The sequence below is a fragment of the Mus pahari genome, chromosome 5, assembly GCF_900095145.1.
Source record: "Mus pahari chromosome 5, PAHARI_EIJ_v1.1, whole genome shotgun sequence".
In the NCBI taxonomy this organism is placed as follows: domain Eukaryota; kingdom Metazoa; phylum Chordata; class Mammalia; order Rodentia; family Muridae; genus Mus; species Mus pahari.
The window spans coordinates 147501816-147516971 of NC_034594.1; the positions used below are offsets into that span (position 1 = coordinate 147501816).

Genomic DNA, 15156 nt, shown 5'->3' on the forward strand with positions numbered 1-15156 from the left:
TAAACAGCAATGTGGAAGTATAAGGTGAATAAACCCTTTCCTCCTCAATTTCCTTCAAGGTCATGATGTTTTGTGCAGGAATAGAAACCCTGAGTAATTTTTCCTTGTTGTTGTTTCCTTTTTACACATGACTACTTAACAGACCAGGACCAACAGTGGCTGACAATAACCAACAACCAACCAACAACCCACCCCAGAAAACACAGGACAATGTATGCTGCAGGTTTGCTGCAGGTCAGCATGAAAGGTGTGGCTTGCTACCCTCATCCAAGTCTTTGGGAGAGAGGACACAGCAGATCAGAGCCTTGAGCCTTGAAATTATTGCAAATGTAGCAAATGAATAGGTTTTTGCCTGGTCTGCTCAGAGGAAGCAGCGTTTATAGAAGTTCTGACTTTCTACATCTAAATACAAGACAAGAGAAATTGTACTTCCAATGGGTGGTAAGTACAACGAGCAGGAGATGTCTAAATGATACACAGAAAACAAAACAAAAGGAACAACAACAACAACAACAAAACCACATGGGGCAGGAGATGCAGCTCATTGGTAAATCATTTCCTAGACCATTGGGTCCTCAGTACTGAGAAAATATGGAATACATAGTATTGACTGTTGGTTTTATCTCAGGAAGACACGCCTAATGCTAACATAAGGTTTATACCTACATGCTTTCCCAAGAGGCATCACACCTTCTTGTATCTGCTTAATTGATTTGGTTGCATACTTCTCATCTGACCACAGTTAAAGTGGGTCAGTGTGTCAGAACTTTCACCTACTTTACTTGTTGGACAGCACATTTAGTTAGTGGCTAGTTCATATCGTAAACACCAGGTAGACATCTGGGCTACCTGAGTTGCTGTAGTCATCTATGCACGAATCTGTAAATGGAGCTCTAGGGCTTTCCAATCAGAACTGTTTCTACAGCCTCCAACCCAGCATCTCAGAATTTAGGGATGTGTGTAACACCTTCCCCTAAGGGACAGAAAAGGCCCCCAGATTGCTCTCAATTGAGGTAACAACCCTGAGGCTAGTCTGCAGTTTAAGAAGTGAAGCTGGCTAGAGGCAGTCACTTCTACAATTAGTTCTTAACTCTTCTTGCAGAGAAAGAAGCCAAGAGCACAGCACAAAATCTTGATGTGTTAAGTATCCAAGTCTAAGCATTTGCTGTAAATGTGGTGGGAAAAAGTAGGACCTTATTCCACCCTTATCTTTAAAAGTAAAATTGCTCATCTACAGACTGTCTTCTCTTAGACGTTAACATATTAGGCAAGAAGAGAATGGTGCATTGGTATTTTAATTCTGACTTTCTTTTCATGTGTGTGTGTGTGTGTGTGTGTGTGTGTGTGTGTGTGTGTGTGTGACGTGCATGTTCAGATGCCCGTGGAGGTTAGAATATGGTGGCAGATTCCCTGGAGATGGAGTTGCCAGTGGTTGTCAGTTGCCCTGCCCTGGGTGCTGGGGAAAAAAAACCTTGGGTCTTATGGAAGAACAGCAAGAGCATTTAACTGCCTAGCTAGCCCTTTGGCCCTTTAATTTATACTTTCATGATTACTGGTGAGTTACAGAGCTCTCTATGTCTGCCTTTTTCTCTGTCTGTCTGTCTGTCTGTCTGTCTCCCTCCCTCCCCCCCTCTGTGTGTGTGTGTGTGTGTGTGTGTGTCTTTCTCTGTGTGTGTCTGTCTCTCTATCATACACACAGGGCAAGAGTAGAGAGGAGAGATTAGAGTTCTTGTTACACACATTTATTTTTGCTATTTTGTGTATATGAGAGTTTTGCCAGCATGTACACCTATGCACCACATTCACGTAGCACCAGCAGTGGCAGGAAGTGTGCTTTAATACCCTGGGACTGACCTTACAGACAGATCTGAGCTGCTGTGTGGGCGCTGGGAATGGAACCCAAGTCTTCTGGCAGAGCAACTCGTGTTCCTAACCACTGAGCCATCTCTTCAGCGTAACTTGTTGTAGTTTTGAAAGCAAGTCTCTCATCCTATTTTGGTGATGTGGCCACATCTAGGAATCACGCGTGCTCCAGTGAATGGCCCAACACCATGCACATATGGGCAACACTAACTGGACTTAGTAGATTATCAAAAACAAACAAACAAACAGACAATCAAACTGGCATGAAGTTGGGAGGAGGATATGCTGGCAGGGAGGGAAGCTGGAGGGGGAACTAGAAAGCAGATATGATCATGTTTTGTTGTATACCTGTATGGATTTCTGAAGACTAAAAGAACAAAACCACTTCCCTATGTATTTGTGGAAAAACAGTGTTCCTTTATTCAAACGTATATCCAATTATTCTATGATCATGCTATGTCGTTTGTAAACTGTGCTGCTAAGCATAACATAAAGTTTGATTTTTTTTTTTTACAAAGTAATAGAAAAGAGGGTCCAGTCATCAACTCTTCTACCCACACCCCATTCATGTAGCCTATCTTTGCATATGCTACTCTGATTACATAGAATGTAACATGCAAATAGAGCTACATTCCCCACACCTTTCCGTTGTTTTACTAGTCTTATTTTGGGCTAATTTAATTAATGCATTTCTCACCCAAAGGGCTGAAGAAACGGCCTCCTTATTGATTCAGACCTCTCAGGCAATTAGACATGGAAAAGCTAGAGAAGGACCTGAAGTAGAAGGACACTGTCAATACAGAACTCAGTCCTTGCTCCAGAGAAATCAGAGCTAGCTATGAGCCTAGCTCATGTAAGTGAGCATGGCAGAAGGGTGTGGACTCAGGTCACCTTGAGTTCAAAAGTAGAAGCAGGTGGGCAAACTATCCCAGTCTCAGAACAAAAGGAGCTTCTAGGTCATGGAATTTACCCAGCACGTGCTGAGAGTATGAGGTAGGCAGGAACAGCAGACAGAACAATCTCTCATACAGGTCTCAGAGGCTATGTCGCAACCCTCTCACCCTTGGGGTTGGGCTAGAACCTGTAAACTGGAACAAACCCCTTCCTACCTGCAAATCATTTTTGGTCAGAGTTTCATCACAGCAACAGGATGGTGAACTAGGACCCCACCAGAGAAATAATACTCCCTCCCCAGCAGCCACCAATTTCCAAGAGCTCTTGGGGGTGAGGTGAGACACCAGGTGCCCCTCCGTAATTTTAACTTATTTAAAAGGTAACATTTTTCATTTTTAAATAAAGCAAACAGCGACATCATTTTTAAAAACTCATGCTTAGAAGGCATCTTGCCACATGGGAGGTTGAGTGGCCTTACCGTGTCCATTTTGTTGATTTGTCTCCTACATCCTGGACTTTCTGTGCCTTATATCCCAACACTCAAACAGAAATTCACATCCAAAGCATTACAGATAACTCACTGAGGTTTTGGTATATTTCATGGATGTGTTCATTAGCAAATAACTATTTGTGTACGGTCCAGAAATAACTATTTGTGTACGGTCCACCAGCTAATTGTTCTTTTACATCCTTCAGCTAACCTTATTAGTTTCCTTATAAAATTCTCCCAATTTCAGTAACTTTACTTTTAATTTTTAAAACACATTTGTGTGTGAAGTCTCGGCTTCTTTTCCCCACGGGCCCTCCACGTTGTTTAGAAGTGGTGATACTCTCACTCCAACGATGTACCAGTTGAGACTGAATTAGCTTAAAAAGCAGAAGAATCAAGCTTCCCGCATCTTCTGAAACCCAAACCCAACCAACCCTTATTAGTACTATTTCTAGCCATTACCTTTTTATCTTTTGTATCTTTCCATCTCCCTTCCTCCCTCTGACAGCTGCTGAGATCCTTAGCAAAGTATCCTGCTGTCTTTGTGCTCTCTTCCTTAACATTGTGTGCCGGACTCTCCGGGGGGGGGGGGGGCAGCCTGCTGCAAGCTTCCCCAATGAGTCTGCCCCCTGTCTGGCCTCCTAACTCAGAAAGGCCAGCTTTCTCTCTGCTTCCCCCATCTCCTTCCTAGCACCAGCTGACAGTGTCTGCTCGCCCCTCCTGCATTTCCCTCTCTAATTCCAACAAACCATCTTTGAGTTTCCTTCAGTGTCTGTTTTCAAATTAATTTATCTGTATAACTAAGAATCCACCTGCCAAAAAGACGCTGCCAAATCCAGCGTCCTTTGCAATATAATTGAGAGATGACAGTACCCATGTCTCTTACACCCACTGCCATCTCCTGTCATAGTGGATACTGGCAAAACTCCTTGGGGTTTTAGTCTACGCACGGATAAGGCCACGGATGTCTTTGGGAAAGTTTTTATCTAAGCACTGGCTTCTAGAACTTTCTCCTCTTGGGCGCAGTTCTCTTCACTCACCTGAGGCCTTCCCTTTGGTCATTCCTTGGTTCTACGGCTTCATTGACACTAAGTTTCCTAACCTCCATCACAGCTATCTACATGCCAGCCCTTTCCCAAGGCCCCTGGTGTCCTGACTCTATTTGGTTTTGGCCAAATAGAGTCTAAGGCTAAGAGGGAGGGTGTGAATGCTTACTGTGTCCTTTTATAAAGATGTCTCCTTAGAGAAAAGGAGAGGAGTGTGTAAGAGACACATTATTTCCTAACAGTTATGCCCCAAGCACTTTGCTTGGTGTTTTACATATATTACCTTAATCCTTTTAACCCATATAAGAGTAGGGTGTTATTATCCTTTAAAGGATATTACACATGCTCTGACCCAATGGATTTCTAAACGGGAGTGAGATGATTCAAGCCATTTTACCTAATAAAGACATTAAGATTTTTGTCTAATGACCTAATAATGACCATTTGGAAATGAAGTTTCAAATACATTACATTTCAGCCCCAAGGAACCATCCTTAAATATCCAAGGGAACATGCACGTTGTGTTTTAGATTTATTTTAATAATGTTTTATATGTGAGACATTTTTGGTGTGTTATGAGTTGGTGAGAATACAGTTTTTAAATAAAAAGTTACAAGTGCATAGTATAAGATGCTTGTGGTTAAGACAGTCATTTCCATGCTTGACACACTGACGTAGGCGGTTTCTTAAAAGTCTTTGGAAGCAAACTGATACCTTTGGAGGTATCCTGTAAATGTCTGAGAGAATTCTCAAAATACGAAAAGTGTAGTCATGGGTTACAGCAGCAAATGTATTAGAAATGCAATATGTTCCTTCAAATATATACTTGCATAGAGACACAGCTGATACTTGCACTAAAATGAATGGAGTTAATTCGTAGTACTCAAGTCTTGCCCCCATGTAAATCCCAAAATTATTTCTAACTTATCACATATTAAGTAAGCACCCAGCAATAAGCAGGGGATTCTTTTTTTTTTTTTTTTTTGGCTTTTCGAGACAGGGTTTCTCTGTGTAGCCCTGGCTGTCCTGGAACTCACTTTGTAGACCAGGCTGGCCTCAAACTCCGAAATCTGCCTGCCTCTGCCTCCCGAGTGCTGGAATTAAAGGCATGCGCCACCACGCCCAGCTCAAAATGCTTTTCTAATGTGACTACAGGAACTCTTTGTCACTGGAGCTGGAGGGTGGGACTGTGAGCTGTGAGGATCTGTGAAGACACGGCGAAGGGAGAAAGACTTCAATCACCATTTTATTTCATGAAAGATTCAGGAAATCATTATTGTCTGAATTATGGTTTCAACTGGTCTTGGAGATGAGGGTGGGGTGGGGTGTTATTGGAAAAGGACAAGAGGCAGCTCCCAACCCCCACCCAAAAGCTTTACCCTGTGCTTCTCTTGAAAGCTAGCGTAGGCCTTCACTTATTCCCCGACAACCTTGAGTGAGTTCAAATGTTTTCAAACTTCTAAAATGTATAATCTCTCATATTCTCTCTCATATTCTCTCTCTCTCATACTCTCTCTCATATTCTCTCTCTCTCTCTCTCTCTCTCTCTCTCTCTCTCTCTCTATGTGTGTGTGTGTGTGTGTGTGTGTGTGTGTGTGAGAGAGAGAGAGAGAGAGAGAGAGAGAGAGAGAGAGAGAGAGAGAGAGAGAGAACCCTTCCCATGTGCCACAAAGCATGTATATAGAGAGGGCAGAGGACAATTATGAACTGTCAGGGATCTTTTCTTCTATTGTCATAATGGTCTCTTGGGACAACACTCAGGCTACCAGGTGTGGCAAGCTCCTTTAATGGCTGAGCCATCTCTTGGCCCCTGGTGTAATTTTTGTCATTAGTACCAGGAACACCCTCCCCCCCACCAAATTTTCTGATGCCTTTTGCCAGTCTTCGCCTGTGTTTTCTACACCAATCCATGATTCAGAACCACAGATAACACTGGGCTTGTGAGCACAGACAGGATGTGAATGATCACCACTGAGAAAATGCATTCTGTCTGTGGAAACACATCTTTAACATGCTGTCTTTTTCCAATACCAACTTTATTAGCTATGGCTCAATCTTAGTTTCCATGTGGGCTATCCAGAACTTTGCTTGACAATAACATTTTAAAGAGAGCCTCTTAATTTAATTTGAATTCTATGCTTTTTTAAAAACAAACGAACAAGTATAGAATGAAATATTTCTTCAACCATTTATACTTTATATTATAGCCAATATGCACATTTCTTATATCAAAGCCTTCTCCTTTCATGATGATATTAATCGGCTAGCAGACTCTAACACTGATTTGTCTCTAATGCTGAAAACTTCTTTCATAGTTAAATTTACCTATGTAATTAGAGGGCACTAATAGTGTGGTATAATTTTAGTAGCTGGAGTATGCTATTCCTTTGCCTAAATAAAAGTCAAAAGGACAGCCCAGTCTAGCATCATCTAATTCTTGAAACTTACCAAGTTTCTTACCTGGGATCGGGGGGTGGGGGTGGAGAGCTCCAGAGATTGGAACAAGACTGTTCTGACGGTCAACAAACATGTTTCTACCGTGCAATGTGAATTTCCCCATGGCTTTTTTTTAACCAAAAAACGGAAGTTTTGTACAGGTGTGGTGTAATGAGTCTTAAAGTCAGGCTCCTTGGGTTTATATGCTGGCTGCAACACGTAACATTATACCAAAACATCATCTCCTGCATGTTGAATATCTTTTAAATTAGATTTGTTGTATTTTATGTGTGAGTGTTTTGCCTGAATGTGAGTTTATGTACCATGTGTGGGCATGGTGCCCTCTGAGGTCAGAAGAGGGCATCAGTACTCCTGGAACTGGAGCTATGGATGGTTGTGAACTGACATGGAGATACTGGGAATTGAACCCAGGTCCTCTTGAAAAGTAACAAGTTGTCTATAACCAGTGAACCATCTCTCCAGCCCATGTTAAATATTTTTAAAAGTGTTTTTACACTTATTTATTTGATGTCTTGGGGGTGTGGAGTATGGCATGTGTATGGAGGTCAAACAACAACATGTGGGAAGCTGTTCTTTCCATCATATGGGGATTGGCACTTGTACTCAGAGTATTAGGTTTCTACTACGGAGCCATCTTCTGAGCCTGACATGGCATTTTAAGATGAAAGGATATAAGAAATGTCAGATGTGGCGTTTCCAAGAATCCGGGTCGTAAGATCATCATGTGAGTCATGGCCTCCCTACACGAAGTAGGCAAACATCCATTGCTCTGACGATGAGAGGAATCGAATGACCCAGGACATGCTGGTTTCCCAATTGACTTCTTGATCTCATGCTCCTGGTCCTATCAATCTTTTTCACAGCCCTACATCATCTATCAAACCAACGGAGGAAACACTCAGGGGGGAGGCATTTGTTAAATGCAGTGCGTGGTTTCATTTGAAATTACCTATCACATAAAGCAGGTTAAGGAAACACATGGTTTTATTCTTGTTAATCTGTGATATCCAGTCAAGAACCAAGCAGGGCATAAGGAGGTTCCTCTCTTCTAACTCCAGTTTACCATTATGTGACATCAAACACATCGCTGGACCTTTCTTTTCTTCGCTGCTTTGGATGTGAGTTATCTATCACAGAATCATCTCTTTGAACACTTGGTGCCCAGCTAATGGCGCTGTTTTGAAATGTTGTAGAACTAGTAGGATGTGGAGTCTTGAAAGAGCAATTGAAACACCAGGGATTCAGGGAGGGGTGAGACCTGACAATTGATAGCACTATTCTTCCTCCTGTATGTTCTTTCTTTCTGATAACGGACAGAACTATGGTCAGTCCCACCCATCTGCCCTTGCTGCCAGTCCTGCCTTGCCCTCTAGGATAAACTGTAAGTCTTCAGAAACCCCTCTTCTCAAAAATACTTAGGTTAGAAATTTTGTCACATTGGGAAAAAGTTGCTAACAGAGCCCGTAAGACAGTGGCAAACAGTAAGTTTTCATGAGATGCTGGCGATTACATCTGACTCTCAAAAGGAATCTGTAACCACTGGAAAGCTAAGAAACATTGTCCTTGGGTACAATCAGAAGTATGCTTTAAAGAAAATAGATCCCAAGCTCCATTCTGTCTAAACTATTTTTGTCAGGGATAGACTCCATCCGAAGCCAGAAAACCCTCCTCAAATAGGACTCCCACGTTGTCAGAAGACAAACCCTCTTCTTGGTCCCAGGTCAGCCTGCCTGGGAGATGTTCCAACTCTTGTATTCCTGATTCTATACCATCCAAACCTGAGATTAACTGGGGGTGGGGTGGGGTGGGGGGACGGGGAAACGGCAGCTTATGCCTCAGCTCACTGGCTCTGAATTTTTTCTCTTCACTTCCTTTTACACTTAGCACCAACAACAAAAGTTCCAAAGCAACGAGATTCTGCATCTTTTAATGAAAGATAAAACAACAATATAAACATACACAAATTTACAGATAAGAGGTCAACTTTGATACATCTGGAGTAAAAGGTGTTTTCTCATTTAAATATGGTATAAAAATAAATGCAAGAAACAGGAACAGACAATGTCCGGAGAACAGATGAAAATGGGTGCTTGCTTCAGACTGGAAACACGGGTGAAGTGACACCTTCTGTGCCAATTTATTATTTAATAAGTGTGAAGCCATGTGTGTACTTAGTGATATATACTTTTTTTTTTCTTTTACAATTCTTCCAGTTTGTGACTGACTGAATTTTCAGTGAACTGTGCATCTAGCAGAAGCTTTAAGAAAAGGAGAGGAAAAGGGGGAAAAATAAAGTTTTCGTTCGCTTGAACTCATTAAAAAGAAAAGGACACAGATCCAGCTTAGCACGAGGAGAGAGGGAAGCAGACAACACGGGAAGATGAAGGCAATGAGATGACAGTGTCCCTTGGCAAATGCGATGCCTTTATGTGCACACAGAAAAGAACAATTCCGGTCCTTCATTCATGCAACATCTTGGTCTAACGTCCTTGGCTCCAGGTAACAGCGATGGGCTACAAGGTATGGGCGATGGCTCCGTTCAGCACTCATGTGACAAAGACGATCCTTTTAGTAAGACTGAACAAGGCTTGTTAACCTCTTGGATGTGAGAGTTTTCCCCTGAGGAAAAAAATATCAGATGAAGAAAGAAAATAATTCACGATCACTGACAAGGAGAACCATAGTAGAATCCAGCTACTACAGCAGAATTATGTCTGTGAGGGTCAAACTGGACCCTTATCTTTTGGTGTGTGGTCCTGGGAATCAAACCCTGGACCTCACACATGCTAACAAACATGAGTTCTTACACTAGGCTCTGCCATCCAGGCCCCAAACCGAACCCCTTAAATCAACCTGAATTCAAACATAATGATGACCCCTCCTCCCTCCCTCACCCTCCACGCATGAACACATCAAACAAATGACTCTCCCTCCCCAACTATCCCTCTCCTCCCAGCCCTCCCCCACCACCACTGCAAACAGACTGATGGGGTCACAGCACACATTAGCAAATCATAAACATGTCCATAAACGTTCCACGGAGGCTGAGCTATGAGCCAACACCCAGGTTCCCAACCGGAAACATACATCCTGACAGGAGTCTGAGCCAGGTGCTCTGCGGGTCAACAATGTGAATGCATTCTGTAGAGTTGGTGCTACATTTGCAATTATCGGGATGTGTCAGGGTGCAACTGAACTGTATAACATGCACTTTTGAGTGTATGGTTGGTAGGAACTCAAACTTGAGTCTATCCCTCCCATGTAGACTTAATGGAGAAAAAGAAGCCAACTGTGAGTCTTGAGATACAAGTCTCTTCATTCCACTTTCTAACTGTTAACATCGTTCTGTCATCCACAACTTGGTTTCTTCTAAAACAGGAACATTACATATATACATTCCATGTATTTTAATTCCACATACTTTACTAATATACTATTAGAGTGAGTACGTGGAATTTTTTTCCTTTATTCCTTTCTTTTTTTGAAATCTTGTCCACCAACTTGTTTCTATTGATTGCTAGTATTCTACAGTGATATGGAAGTTAACTTTTTTATGATAACATAGTTTATTATAAATTGTTTTATCTCTATTTTTAGGTTCTAAAATAAAAGCAAGTGGCCTGATTATTTATTTTTATATAAATATTTATATAATTAAAATAATTAATTGTTTTCCTTTGGAATGGATGATTGTTTTGAGACATTACAGTATTTGGGAAATCATGTGTGTTGCAGTTGTATCCTTGACTGACTTTCTAATGTAGTCAAGTTTGATCAAGGTGAGAAATTACTCAGGGACCTTGTCTCAGCCTGTTGCTGGAGTGCGAACCCATAGATGGAGTGCTTAGAAACAGGTGAGATTCGTTTCCCTGCTGCTGACAGCCTGAGCACAGGGTTCTTGGAAAGGCCTTTCTTCTGGTCCACAAATGGCAGAGAATATTCTCTGGTCCTCACATGGGAGAAGAGGCAAAGAATTTACTTGGGGCCTCTTTCATAAAGCCCCTAACTCTATTCATCCAATCTCTTCCCTTAGGATCTAAGCATGTGCCCAAGTCTGACCTGCTATTCCTATCTCTTTGGGATTATAGAATTTAACATGTGGGTTTTCTTTTTTTTTTTTTCCTTGGCTGGGAATCACAAAAATTCAGACCAAAGCTGTCATATTTTACACAAAGAATGATATGTTTAAGAATTGATTAATGATTCTGTAACACTATCAAAAGTTAGAAAGCCCATAATTCATTTTGATAAGCTTTCCTTATACTTTGTATGCTCTTTGGCTGACAATATGGCAGTCTTGAAAAGCAAGATCTTTTGTCTTGGTAGGAAAAGGGCCCCCATCTTAGCTTTCAGCAGCTGGTAGCAGAAGCTTCCCAAGTTTAAGGAAACCATCTCATTTCAGGTTATGCTTAGCTCAGCACCCTCTGCCTACACAAGGTAATTTTACAGAACACATCTAAGTGGGAATCTGGCCCTCCATGTACGGACTCAAGAAGGGACTGCCGTTTGAGAACCAGGAAATGGATTGTCACCAGCTATCACTGACATCTTGATCCAGCCTCTAGTACTGTGAGCAATGTTTGTATTGCATCAGCCACTTGGCTTAGGGTATCTTGTTTTAGCAGCCTGAATGGACAAAGAACACCACGTCCAACCCTGTACCTGTTTCCTTGTCCATAAAAGGAGGCAACAGCAGCATCTGCTCTACAATCTCACTTGAAACACTTATGTAGGCAAATGTGTTTTGTTTTTTTTTTTTTTAAATTAGGACGTCTTACAGAGTCACTTTATTTTGGCTATGGCCTTATTATTGTAAATGCTGCTAATACCATGTTTTAAAGAAGGACATCTGATCTCTTAAGAAGCCCAGATCCCAGAATCACTATTCTGACTCTGCAAAGGGCAGAAAAATCAGTGAGAAACCAAAAACTGTAGCTCATACTTTTTCTCCAGGCAAAACATAGACGATAATTTATTTAGCTGATGTTAGAATTAAAAAGCCCTTTTCTATGCTTAAAGATGATACTCTTTCCTGTACTTACTTACTATTGGAGTCTTGTGTTAGTGACATAGCATATGTGTGTGGGTATTATTTATTCTGAGATGAAATAATTTATATTGAAAAGGGGCTTACACTTTCTAATGTCATTGGTGAGGCAGAAGGAGCATAGAAGGCTAGGCTAGTATAGAATTATTTTTCTTAAAACTATAGGTTAACATGATTTGGTTTAAAATTCCAGAAAAAGAAGAATAAGCTAGCTGTATTGGGAGGCAATTTTAAACTCAGACACAATTGAATTTTATTTAGACAGAAATCCTTGTCACTTTTTCTTTATACATTTAATTTAAAAGGGAACATGGTTCCCTTCCTGGAGTTTTATTTGTTTTTAAGTCCCTGCAAATCATGAAGACTGCTAGCATCTGCTGTGTTATAGACATCAATAAGTCAGAGCTGGTAAAAGTTCAACCTGACTATATCTGTCCTAGGAAATAACTTGAAAACTATCTTCCATAGGAGCCCATAGGGAAACAGTGTCACAGTCAACCTGGGGATTTGAGATAATAAGGAAACAGTGATCTGAAATGAGGAACTGTGTGCATATGGCCTTGTAGAGTATGGCCTTATCAACTTTGCAATGAGAGTATTGCTTTTGTGTATTGCAACAATTAAAAGGGATGGATGCAATGAACAGTGAAAAGATCTTAAGAGACTGATGTGACAGCAAGCAACTAGCGTGTCCGGTGGCTCACTGAGATTTAAAGATCTAGATCCTGTGTGCTGCCTGTCTTGCTTCTTTGTGGAAAAGAAAATACACAAGTCTCAACATTAGTGCTCACACTAGTGGGAGTTCACTCTCTCCTGTTCAGCCCATTAGAAAAAAACTGAAGGTTTAATAACACTGTCCCTTCCTTGATGCACATTCATCTTTTAAATTGCATGGGAGCCATTTCCAACAGCCATTTCCAGGCAGTGCTTCAGATGCCAGTGGAATCAGTCCCTGACTATTATCTTTGGGTAAGTAAATTACAGGACTAGAAAGACGTTCATAGCTAAATCACAAACTCTCAACTCTAGCAGGTAAAAGGACTAAAGAAAATCTCCCCAATAGTATTCACCTCCAAGATCACTTCTTACAATAATTTGATAATTCCATGTGAAGAAAAACCATCCTAGCCTCTGGACTACATGAATGTCAAATGACATCTGTCAACCCCCCTGTCAGGCTCAGGGAGAGAGACTATAGCAGAAACAAATCTATAGCAAAGACAACCACAGACACTTAGACTAAACCTGAAACTCAAGATGTTGCAAGCCTTTGTAATATTCAGTTGGTGAAGAGTATCTTAGAGAAAAAAAAAATGAGCATGTATGTGACCAGTTCTAGAACAAACCAAGCCTCAAACAGAGGTGAAAGTGGAACATCACCTTAACAAGAGTGAACTATAGAGCTTTACTCTTATCAGACCGTGTCCTTCCTATCTTACAGTTTTCCAAGAGTGTTCGCTGTAATCTAGAGCCCCCAAACAACAACTTATAAAGCACTTATTTTATGATCTAGGTAGTGAACCCTGGGCACACACATGCCTTAGCACTCTACTCCAGAGATCTAGTCCCAGCCCTCTTATTTATTTATTTTATCTTGAGATACAGTCTCACCAAGTTGCCCAGACTGGCTTTGAACTCCTTCCAGAGCCTAGGAAGACCTTGAATTTGTGACTTGGTGCCTCCGTTTTCAAGTTGCTATGATTACAGACCTGTGTCCCTGAGATTACAGACCTGTGTCCCTGAGATTACAGACCTGTGTCCCTGAGATTACAGACCTGTGTCCCTGAGATTACANCCTGAGATTACAGACCTGTGTCCCTGAGATTACAGACCTGTGTCCCTGAGATTACAGACCTGTGTCCCTGAGATTACAGACCTGTGTCCCTGAGAGAGATTACAGACCTGTGTCTCTGAGATTACAGACCTGTGTCTCTGAGATTATAGACCTGTGTCCCTGAGATTACAGACCTGTGTCCCTGAGCCCAGTTGGTGTGACTTTTCTGGATTTCCCAACTGAAATATTTACTCATAGGTTTGAATTTTAACTCATTCAAAAAACATTTTTCTTGCTCTTAAATCAGAGAGATGAGACAGAAGTGTGAAGTCAGTGAGAGTGGACAGGAAGGCCAGGCCCGAAGCCACATCATGGAGTTGGAAACAATGGGAACACAGGGACTGCTGTCCATTTGCTCTTCTGCAGACCTTGACCCAATAGCAAGCACAAGAAGCTACATTTGCCTGAGCAGTTGACTCTGTAAGTTTTATGATTGTCACAGAGGTAAACTGTCCAGCAAGTAGACTAATGAGAGATAAGTGGGCAGAGTTACAGCAGATGACCTGTGACCTTAGCATTAAGAGTACAAGACTATTTCCATTGTCACCTTCATATTTAAATCAGCCACATAATTCTTGCTATTTCATGACAGTTTCTATTTGCTTGTGTCCTAGAAATACTCATGTTACTGCTACATGTTTCTGAAGACTTACAAGCATATTACAAAATAATGCCCACTGCTTTCTGTGACCTGCCAAATGTCTAGTCTCTAGGCATAAAATCAGCAGAGCTGGCTATGTGAGCAAACTAATTTAAGAAGATGAACTACATAGAATCTCTTTAAGTTTCATATTGAAAAATGTTCTGGTCTCACTCTGCCTATATTTCAAAATCAGTCATCATCTGGTTTCTCTGTCCCTCTAGTCTGCTTGCTGTTGCTCCATACATGGGTCTACTGCTGGTATGACACCAGCTGCTCTCTGAGTCCAGATCCCTTCTCTGCACCAACTGTGCCCCTTACTCAGCCTTCAGTGATATGCTTTCTGTCCACACCTCTGCCTCCTGAATTTTGCCATTCCCTTCTCTCAGTTCTTGCTGCCCATGAATCTGCATTCCTGTACTTATATGCCTCTGAATATTATTTGATAAGTCACCCACCCTGTTGATAGCTGTTAAAAAACATCAGCTTATAGAAGTCCCCAAAAGTTTCTTCCATGAGCAGAACACCCTCACTGGAAAAACTATTTCAAGAATAAATGTTTACAAGTGAAGGTAGAAAGATTTCAGTGTCCTGGAATTAAGTTACTTTTATGTCAAACTAGGAGAGGTTTGATAGGCGATGGTGAGGGGCAAGGATTGAATGATGAAGGAACACTGAACTTATCCTGTGTATGAACCAGTCCACTAACAGAATCTGGGCTTTCCAACTCAGAAGATGGTTAAGAAGAAATTGAATCAAGACTGCATGTCCCAAAATTTCTTCCCCAATTTAATAAAAGCCAATTCTGGTTTTCCTGCCCGAGGAGGTGTGTTCGCCCGGGAGCAGTCTCAAGGCCTGAGCCAGAAGGTGAGCCATCTTTGCTCC

The 15156-nt window shown here is 41.5% G+C and overlaps 1 protein-coding gene across 6 annotated transcripts in view; it reads right to left on the minus strand.

The window, feature by feature from the left end:
• Nucleotides 1–8649: 8649 nt before the first annotated feature.
• Nucleotides 8650–15156, minus strand: part of Rgs7 (regulator of G protein signaling 7) — a 400387-nt gene continuing 393880 nt past the window's right edge. For 4 of the 6 annotated variants that reach the window (XM_029538601.1, XM_021197429.2, XM_021197428.2 and 1 more), the window contains one exon: nt 8650–9369. Coding sequence is in view for 1 of the 6 variants with exons in the window: in XM_021197429.2 (XP_021053088.1) it covers nt 9319–9369 (51 nt within the window). In the remaining 5 variants the exon portion in view is untranslated. The remainder of the gene's footprint in view (nt 9370–15156) is intronic. The other 2 variants (XM_029538602.1, XM_029538600.1) reach the window with 2 other exon arrangements.